The 10,359-nt window shown below is 56.4% G+C and overlaps 1 protein-coding gene across 2 annotated transcripts in view; it reads right to left on the bottom strand.

The window, feature by feature from the left end:
• LOC103264733 (neuroblastoma suppressor of tumorigenicity 1) overlaps positions 1-10,359 on the bottom strand; it is a 16,095-nt gene that overhangs the window by 2,435 nt on the left and 3,301 nt on the right. Inside the window, exons 1-4 of one of the 2 annotated variants that reach the window (XM_008062446.1) lie at positions 9,325-9,404; positions 8,976-8,978; positions 1,545-1,733; positions 1,324-1,435 (exon numbers count right to left, since the gene is read on the bottom strand). In XM_008062446.1, the coding sequence (XP_008060637.1) occupies positions 1,324-1,435; positions 1,545-1,733; positions 8,976-8,978; positions 9,325-9,404 (384 nt within the window). Of the gene's footprint in view, positions 1-1,323; positions 1,436-1,544; positions 1,734-8,975; positions 8,979-9,324; positions 9,405-10,359 lie in introns of those variants that run through there. The other variant, XM_021714550.1, reaches the window with a different exon arrangement.

Here is a 10,359-nt window from a genome sequence, read left to right on the forward strand (position 1 = left end):
CTCCAGCAATCCTTCTGCCTCAGGCTTCCAAGTAGCTGGAACTACAGGCACGTGCTACCACGCCTGGCTAATTTTTGATTTATTGTAGAGATGAGGTCTCACCAGGCGGGTCTCGAACCCGTGGGTACAGGCAATCCACTCACCTCAGCCTCCCAAGGTGCGGGATTACAGGCTGAGCCACCAGGCCCAGCTCCATTTGCCTTTTTTTTTTTTTACCAGGGTCTCACTTTATCACCCAAGCTAAAAATCAGTGTCACGATCACGGCTCACCACAGCCTCAGACTCCTGGGTTCAAGTGATCCTCCTACCTCAGCCTCTCACGTAGCTAGGACTACAGGCGCATACAACCATGCTCAGCTTTTTTTTTTTTTTAATCACTTGTAGGGATGGGGTCTTGCTCTCTTGCCCAGGCTGGTCTTGAATTCCTGGGCTCAAGCAATCCTCCTGCCTCAACCTCCCAAAGTGCTGGGATTCCGGGTGTGAACCACCACGCCTGGCCTTTCCTCTTGCTCTTCTACTGTCATCACATCTAGCTTCCCTCCTTCCTCCCACCTTTTGCCCATCCTTCCTTTTCTTCCTTCCACAGAGCACCCACCCCATGCCAGCCCTGGGGACACAAGGACAGACATGGTCCCTCAAGGAAATCAGAGTCTAGCGGGGGAAAGAGACTTGTCAAAGTTCCCCAGATGCAGGTGGAAGACAGCAGATATGACAGATACTCAAAGTGGAGGCACGCAGTGCTCTGGGAGGACAGAGATGTGACCCAGTCAGGGGTCTGGAAAGGGGACCTGAGGAGATGACACTTGAGCCAAGAGCAGGAGAACGAACAGAAGTTCACTAGGTGAGGAGGAGGATGAGAAGAAAGGCATTCCAAGCAGGGAAAAGAGCCTGTGCAAAGGTCCTGTGATGGTAGGGTGCTGAAAAGACACAAGGGACCGAAAGGAGGCGAGTCAGTGTCAAGTCTGGAGCTAGGAAGGAATACAAGAGGCAGGACGAAGCTAGAAGGCTGGGGAGTCGGACCATGCTGGGCTTGTGGACGTGGCAAAGATTGGTTCTCATCCTAGAACGACAGGAAGCTGCCACCGAGAGGCTTTCAGCCCACGAGTGCCATCAGAAGGACCCCCGTCCTGCACACAGTGCTGTCAGACTTGTGAGCCATCCCGTGGCAAGGACCACATCTGTATCCCAGGCCTGCACCCTGCACGCAGGGAGGCCTTGCCAAGCACTGTGGCCACCTGCTGTAATGCAGAAGCCTGGAGAAAGGCCAAGGCCGGGGCAGGCTCCGGGCCGAGGCTGGGCAGGCCCTATACCGGTGGTACTCACAATCTCCCACATGGACTGGGCTGGCATGCAGGAGTCACAGTGCACCAGGGACTCTGTGGACTGCGGAAAGGTGTTGGGGACGCTGTAGCTGAAGCACTGTCCCAGGCACGCCCTGCGGGAGGAGAGGTTGCCACGCCGGTGTCACCGCAGGGGAGGCACCCTGGTCCTCCTCCTCCCTCCTAGGCCCCCTCCTCGTCCCCCCACCTGCTCCCGGGTCCCACCTGTTCTGGATGGACTTGGCCTCACAGCCGCTGTGGCCCACGATCTGGGTGATGTTCTTGGCTTCGCACCAGGCACTCTTGTCCGGGAACAGCGCCAGCTTGTTGATGGGTGGTGGGGCAGCCAGGAGCATGGCAGGGAGAACGGCCCCCACCAGGACCCGAAGCATCATGCCCGTGGCCTCCAGAGCCCTAGAATTGAGTACAGGTGCCAGGTGAGGCACAGCAAGACCCGGGGACGCCTGGGCGGTAGGGGATGGAGGTGTTACAACATGGGCTCTGGCACCTGATCCTTGGTTCAAATCCCAGCTCACCCACCTACTAACCAAATACAACCTTGGACAAGTGATTTTTCCTCTCTGAGCCTCCAAATGAGGCTGTGAATAGTACCTGCATCAGATGGGTATCAGGAAGATTAAATGAGCCTAGCGGATAATACACCTTCCAGATGAGTTCATTAATGTCACTGTGTTGCGTTAAGCACATTACTTTTTATCTCTGTGCAATGGTGGTACTGTGCATGGTCCAGGACCGCTGTCATTCGTAAGTGTTGTCCAACACTTATTGCCGCCTTTGTTGCTTTGATGTTGTGGATCATCCAGGAAAACATACAAAAAGTTGCCCACACAGCCCCTGGGGGTCCAGCCACCTGCCGTGTTTCCCGGAAAGCCACTGCCACTGTTGTCAGGATCCTGGCGTTTGAAAAGCTGACCTCAGCCTTCACGGTGCCATGAATTCTTATGCCACCAGGCTGGACCTCGGGCCAAAAATACTGACTCCGTCCCAGACAATATTTCTTTCTAAGGTGGCCCACCAGAGCTCGAGCCCACTGCACACAGCATTACCCCAGCCACATCCTAACTCCTGAGTCAAACCAAGCACTGGACCAGGGGCAAATTCAACTCCTAGAGTACAGAAAGATGGAGCGCCACAATAAAACAATGCCAGTAGTTACCAGAAGGTGGCGCTGCAGGGCAGTCTGTGGACTCTCCCGGTGTTCCCCAGCTTTATCTTCCAGAGGTTTCACCCACACCCCCACCTCAAAAAGCATGTGGGGGGAGACTCCAGAAAGATTCAGAAACGGTGGTGCCTGCGGGGGGGGGCCCCAAGTCCTCTGAGGACAAGGCACTGGATCCACACATGCTGGGCAGCCAGGACCCTCAGGGCTCAGTTTCCCCACCTGTAAAATGAACTCCCCGGGGACTGGTGGAGTGAAAGATCCAGGGAGGGAGGGATTCTGCGTTTTTAACAGGCTTCCTGGATGGCTCTAATGTGCAGCCGGCCTGGGGAGCCATTTCAGCTCAGACAGTCTGGGATTCTGTATCTTGGGACTATCTCCCAAGGGGTCTGGGTGAAGCTGAATCAGGAGGAGGGGCCAGGTCTCCATCCTACGGGCCCCCCAGAAGCCCAGCACCAAGAGTCTGGCGGCTTGGGACTGGGCATCCCATTCGGGACAATTCTCCCCTGGGTGGTGGGGGGTAGCGGCAGCAGGTGCTCCGTAAAGTATCCAGGGAGGAGGTCTCAAAATAGGCCGGCTGAGCGGGGTTCCCAGGGAGAACCAGGGCCAGCCTGCAGGGCTGCAACCCCCTCCGGGCACTCTGCCACCCATCCACTGTGTCCTGCCTCCCCCAGCCCCTGCAGGAGGTCTCCCTCTCTTAGGGCCCGAATGCCAGGATGAGCCCTGCCCCTGTCCAGGGGAAAGCTGAAGGTGAGGGAGCACAGGCTGCCCTCAGCCCAGATGAGTTCCTGTCATGATCCAGCTCTCACCCACACGTTTCCGGTCCCGCTCACAAAGCCCGTGTTTTCAGTACAACCACATCCTAACAAAACAGAATGGACTCCTTCCTAGCTGGCAACCGGACTAATTTTCAACAAGCATGACATCCAAGAGGCTTCCTCACCCCTACAGGCCCTCTGCCCTCCCCAGGGAATTAGCCTCTAAGTCAGGGTCTGACCACAGCACACCTGGAGGGGGCCCAGAGACCCACGGGAGCCCCCTAGACAGAGAGCTCCGGGGGCTCTGCCCTGTGTCCGACACAGCCTCGCTTTCTCAGGAATGACGGGTCAGGTGGGGCAAGGAGTGACCACGACAGGGAATGATGTTAGGGTTTCAGGAAGGTTTGAAAGGGAGAGTGGGGTCGTCACGAAAGTGCCCTGGAGACCAGCACCCGGGTCTGACTCGGAGTTGGGATTACAGAGATCAGAATGGAGGCAGCCGGTCAGGAGCTGAGACTGGGGCTGAGGCTGATCATGAGGTTCGCTGGGAGATGAGATGACGGTGAGGTCTTGGAGGAGGCTGCTGGCCGGGTGTTTGGGAGCTGCTTATTAGGGTCAGGCTGGGGCCGAAATGGAGGAGAAAGGAGATAAACTGAGGCAGAAGGCCACTTCCCTTACCTCCTGCCCTCTGTGGTGCACAGCTGAGTTCCTCAAAGGGGCTAGCCGTGCCCACAGAGGGGCTTTGAAGCCCAACCCACTAGGCCCTGGCAGGCTCTCAGCAGGGCACTGGGGCCACACCCAGCCTTCCCAGGCTAGCAGCCCTGAGCTCCAGCACTCCGCCTGGACTCCCGCCAGCTGCCTGGACCCTGGAGTCACTGATGTTGGAATTCCAGCCCCCCTGCACCCAGGAGTTGCGTGACTTCCACCTTCCTCGGTCCTAAAATGTGGAGCATGGAACTTTCCTTGGAGAAGAACTGGGAGGATTAAGTGAAAGCACTCAGCACCTAGCAGGCACCCACCAAGGTCAGCTCTCTTCCCCCAGAGGATCATGGGAAGGGCTGGGCAGGCATCCGAGCCAGGGCTGTGCTGGAATGGGATGCAGCAAAGATGCCAGGTGAAGTCTCTCCCACATGCATCTGCCATCAAGACACACCCACCTCCTCCTGCCCTCCAGCCCAGGCCAGAAGAACCCGTGAGTTCTTCACCCCACCAGTGAGGTGGACTCTTGGTCACTAGGTTATCTTTTCTTTTTTTTTTTTTTGAGTTGGAGTCTCACTCCATCGCCCAGGTTGGAGTACAGTGGCACACTCACAGCCACCCCAAGGTTAACCTGCTAGGCTCCAGCAATCCTTCCACCTCAGCCTTCCAAATAGCTGGAACTACAGGTGCGCACTACCACGCCCAAGTAATTTTTTATTTATTGTAGAGGCGAGGTCTCACCAAGTTGCCCAGGCTGGTCTCGAACCCAAGGGCTCAGGCAGTCCTCTCACCTCCACCTCCCAAAGTACTGGGATTACAGGCTGAGCCACCGAGCCCGGTCTAGATTTTATTTTCTATTGGTTTATGCTTTTAAACAAAATTTTTTTTAGCAGCAACTCAGCTAATTTATTATTTTAAGCAGCAATCATCGGACCTTCCTTCCTGAGCTTTGAGAGCCTCGCCCAAATTCTCAACCCTTCCTCCTGGCCCCGAAGGTCACACAGCAAGTCATAGGACTCCCAGAAAGCAGCGGGGAGGGAGGACATGGGGGGATGGGGGGAGGCTGGAGATAACCAGGCCAAGTCCCTTGCTTTGTAGACAGGTTGTCCCAAGGTCCCTGCCCTTGGCCATTCAGGCCCCTGTAGCTGGGGCCTGGACCCTCTGCCCACTCGGGTCAACCCTGAGGGGAGGTCCAGGGAGGTGGGGGAAGAGGGTGCCATTGTTTCAGGACGGCTGTCAGGAGGACAGTAGAGGTTCTTAGTTCTGGATTAAACACAGGATTGCAGTGATTGTCAAGGTAAGGGCTTAACCATTAACCAAGGGGATACATTCCGAGAAATTCATTGTTACCTGACTTCACAGTTGTGCGAACATTGTGGGGTGTCTTCAAACAAACCTGGAAGGTAGTGCCTACTCCACACCTAGGCTACATGGTATAGTTGCTCCTAGGCCACAAACCTGTGCAGCATGGGACTGTACTGAGTACTGTAGGCAACTGTAACACAACGGTGAGCATTTATGTATCTAAACATAGAACCGGCATAGTGAAAATACAGGATTACAATTCTATGGGACCACCGTCATGGCCAGGGTCTGTCATTATGCAGCGCATGACTATATTCATTTATATATATTTATATTCCCCCAAAATGGAATTTATTTATTAAAAGTTGTGTATCTTTTATTTATTTATTAAAAGTTGTAAAAGTCTTACATGTTTAAACTTCCCCTTCAAAGTTCTCTCCGTTTGATTCAATACATCCATCGAGACACTTTTTCCACTGCTCAAAAGTTTTTGAACCCATCAATTCTGATGTCTTTCAGTGCTCCTGTCATTTTTTTGTTTCACCTCTGCTACACTGGCAAAACGTTTCCTTTTGAGGACTTTTTTCACTGGAGAAACAAAAGTCACTCAGGGCGAGATCAGGTGAACAGGGAGAGCAGGGCATGGGGCCATACCGTTTTTGGTCAAAAACTGCAGAACACTCAGTGTGGCAGATGCGTTTGTGAATCACACATGAAATGGGCAAACAGTTGCAAGAATCTCCAAAAAAGATTCACTGAAGCTGAAGGCAGCCTCTCACAACAATACTAGCTGCTACACTGATGCTGATGGGTTCCTAAAACACTAACCTAGCAGGGGAAGCCTGTACAAGAGGCCCACCCTCCAAAAAGTAATGCCCGTATTTGGGGGGTTCCCCTCTCATATTTGGGTCTTTATAACAAACCCTATGAGATAGATCCTACTCCTTCCCCCATTTACAGGTGAAGAAACTGAGGCATAGAGGGATTAGAAGACTCACTTGAAGCTGACACAATTAGTTAATAGGAGAATCGGGATTTGAACCTGGACAGTAGCAGATGAACTCTTTGCTCCACTTGCAGGTAAAAAGGTTCACAAAAGAGAAAGAAGCAGGAAAGAATGGAGTCTGGAGTTAGGATGCTGCCACTGCCCCCGTGGACTCACCTTCATTCCTAGCAGCACTCTGGTGTTCAGCCACTGCGCAAGCTGGAAGCTTGGGGGCCCCACAGACCAGAGTCCAAATCCCACTCCCGACTAGCAAACTGTCCTGTGGCCGCGGCTCAGAGACGCTGGCTCTCAGAGCCTCAGTAAAGGTGTGTATGACACTAACTTTCCTCACAGGGGAGCTGTGAGGCTCAAAGGGGGCATCCTTAGCACAGGTGGGTGCCTTCTTCCCACCCCCACCCACAGGTCACTCCCAAATCCAAACCCTCCGGTTCCTCAGTGGCCTCCTGCAAACGTCTGACACATTCTTAGCTGCCACCCACAGAAAGGAAGTCCCAGAGGGGTACCGCTGACCACTGTGGAAACTGAGGCACAAGTCAAGGAAGTGACCCACCCATATCTCCCACTTCAGGGATGAAGGTAGACCTGCCCTGGTGGCCTCCCTGGAAGCCTTGGTTCAGCAGGCCCCTTAGGGAAGCCAGGGAGGTAGGGCGGCAGGAATGCAGGCTTCAGGGTCAGGCCTGGAGGCCTCTTCCCGAGATGCTTGTCCAAAACTCAGATGCTGGCTGGGTTCGGTGGCTCAGCCTGTAATCCCAGCACTTTGGGAGGCTGAGGCGAGTGGACTGCCTGAGCCCCCGGGTTCAAGATCAGCCCAGGCAACTTGGCGAGACCTTGTCTCTGCAATAAATCAAAAATTAGCTGGGTGCAGTAGCGCATACCTATAATTCCAGCTATTTGAAAGGCTGAGGTGGAAGGATCGCCAGAGCCCAGCAGGTCGACGCTGGGGTGGCCGTGAGTGTGCCACTGCACTCCAGCCTGGGCAACGGAGTGAGACACCAACTCAAAAAAAAAAAAATACTCAGATGCCCACGCCCAGCTCTGATGTTTGACCCCCAGGTCTGGATTGTGGCCTAACCACATGATTCTGGGGACCAGTCAGGTCAGGAGCAACAGCCTCCCAGCCCCCCAGGAGAGGGTTCCCCATGAAAAACACCACTGCCTGGGGCCCTGAGCCCCACTGCCTGGATCCCAGTGCCCGGAATAGCCTCCTAAACGCACCCTAAATATACCAGAGGGACCTAGATTTCAAGGAGCACCTCTCTACTCCCACTGACAGTGAAACCCTTTGAAGGGCAGAGTCTATCTGTTCTAAGTAAGTCTGTTCCCTCTTTTGAGTAAGTCTGCATATTCAGGGTTCCTCAAGGCCAGGTACACCAGAATTTTCAAGGCAGAATATAGTCACTCACTTGAGTCTCACATACACCAAAAGCAGGTGTATTCCACACCCCTGTGTCCCTATGAACATATCACAATACACACACACATAAGCATGCCTGTGTACACACAGGAAAGTGCATTCCCACGCAAGCTCACACGCACACACACCCGGCCTGTCCTGCGGCCATTCCCAGCAGCCAGTCGGTAGAGGAGCCGTGGAGGGCAGGGTGGCAAGTCCTTGGCAGAAGGGTGGGCTTCTCCCTCCCAGCTTCAGCTCCTACTTCCACATAGCCTCTTCTGAGAACCCTTCCACATGACTGGGCCGGGTGTTTCCACCTGTAGGCCCGGCATTCAGGCCACATTGCAATATGTACAATGAGCATGTGGGGTTAGTGGCCTATGGCTTTTCAGGCTGGATGCTCACTTCCCTGCCTCTCCCCTCTGTCATGCCCCAACCACGCACCAAGGGCAGGGTCTGGGTATCCTCCATTCTCCACAGTTATGACAGGCTTCAACTTCTAGCCCAGCCACCTTAGTCTTTCTGTGCCTTGGTTTCCTCATCTGCAAAGTGGGGGGATAGCGATGATAACCCAGCTCGCAGGGCAGCTGTGAAAATTAGACTGAAGAGCACACGAAGACCCTGGAGAGGTCACCTGTCACAGAACCTGTTACCCTGGGCCTCTTACCCTCCCTGGCCCCTGCCTGCTCCTGTCGGCTCCTCCCTCCCACCGGATCCTGGGTGGGTCCTGGGAACATCTTAATCTGGGTTGCATCTGCCTCAGTGAAACTGGATTTAGGGAAAATCTTGAGGTGAATCTCAAGCAAATGAGATGACAGCTGGGAAGTGATTTTATAAGCTGTCAGGCGATGCTACCCCACAGCGGGAACTGGGAAGGAGGTCCCACTCAGACCACTCAGACTGCAACCCGGGTGCCCTGATAAGATCGGCCTCCTCTGGAATCCAACTTGGAGCAAGTGGGCTCTGCACGGCTGCCAGGCTGAGCAGCTGCTGGGCACAGAGGGTGCGGCGGTTAAGGCCGCAGCCCTAGGCTTGGGGATCGGCAAGGGCAGGGCGATGGCTCCGGGTCTTGGAATGAGTACAGGAACTTCCTTGAGTGGTGCAACTGAAAATGTCACTCTGGGAAGGGGCAAGGCATTGTCAGGCCTGGGGCTCCCTGCTCGCCTGGGTCAGACCCTGGCCCTGGTCAGCCCGTCAAGGTCTCCTGGGCCCACTCTGGGGTCCAAGTGTGAATTCTGGACAAAACCCATCCATTAGCTCACTGTGTGCCTGGAGGCAGGGAAGTCTAATGGTTACAAACCGAGCCACGGACCACCTGCTTCACCTCCCTGAGCCCCACAGTTTGCCACCTGTAAAACAGGCAGCAGGGCCTGGGAATGTCCATTTGAGCAGATGCCCTCAGGAGGAGTCTGGCTCCAACGTGTTGCTTAAGGCGGCTGTGACTCCACGACCCCAGTCCCCCCGCAGGGCGGCTTCCTTCCTTCCTTCAGCCCTGGGGAGGTTCTGGGCCACTGGGCAGAGCATGAACCAACTGTCCAGGGGGCAGAGTCGCAGGGCCAAACCCATGCCACCCAGGCCTGCCTGCCTCTGCCAGGCAGCCCCACCTTCCAGCCCTGGCTTCCTCTGTGCCAGCCCCCCAACCCGGCCACGGCCCTCCTGCCCACAGACCCTCCTGCCCGCAGGCCCAAGCCAGTCTCCAAAACAAACCCATGCTAATGAGCTGCTGCAGGGCCGGCCTGCACATCTGCTCAGCAGAAGTCCCCCTGCAGACCTCACCAACAGCCCTGCCCGCCCGGCAGCCTCCGACCCTGGGGGCTGGGGGCGGGGGAAAGCGAAACCCACTCTGAAATTCCACTTTAAGACCGGGAGGCCATACCCCTGGCTGAGGCAGAACACCCACTCCCCCGTCCACCTCTGCAGCACACAGGCCCCGGAGGGAGAGGTCCTGCGAGGAAGGGTGGATGGAGAGGGGTGGGGGTCACGGAGGAAACACGCAGCCCTGCCTCTTCTTCGGCCCCAGCTCGGGGTGCGCCACACCCAAGCAGCCCCAGCATCTGGGGGAGACTCGGGAGGCCGCGCTCCACAGTAACAAAGGGTGAGGGGCTCCTCGTTGACCAGTTGCTTCCTGCCCCGCCGGCCCTGCACGCCAGTGCCCAGTCTTTGGCCTCCAGTCCTGACCTGTTTTCCCGGGGTGCCCCTCGTTACAGGCTGGTGGCCTCGAGCTGGGCGAGGGTCTCAGGAAGCCGGGAAGTGTGGCCTTCTCCCCAGATGCCGGCCAACCCCGGCCCGCCGAGGCAGGCGGCTGCCCCCTAGGCCGCGGCTCGTAAGAGATCAGAATCGCCCCGCCCTGGCAGCGGGCCGGGCAGGGGGCCGGCAGCAGGGGCCTGCCGTCCAGACGGCCTCGCGGGGGTGGAATTCTTCCGAAAACTGAGCCCCGGAAAGGCTGCCTCTCCCTGCCCCAGACTCAATTCCAGGGGGATGACCGGGCCAAGCCCCGGGCGCCGGCGGAGGCGGGGGGCGTCTTTCACCCGGTCTAGGCAGCTATTCGCGACCCCAGCTGGGGCTGGGGAGGAGGGCGAGCCTCCGACGCTGGGGGCTTGTGGGGATCGGAGGGCGGGGGTCGGGGGAAGCGCAGACTCGGCGAGACTCCCGCATAGGCGGCCGGAGAGGCGGCGAGACGTGGAGACCGAGGCGCAAGC

The sequence above is a fragment of the Carlito syrichta genome, unplaced genomic scaffold (genome assembly GCF_000164805.1).
Source record: "Carlito syrichta isolate Samal-C Ts95f unplaced genomic scaffold, Tarsius_syrichta-2.0.1 Scaffold95963, whole genome shotgun sequence".
Lineage (NCBI taxonomy): Eukaryota > Metazoa > Chordata > Mammalia > Primates > Tarsiidae > Carlito > Carlito syrichta.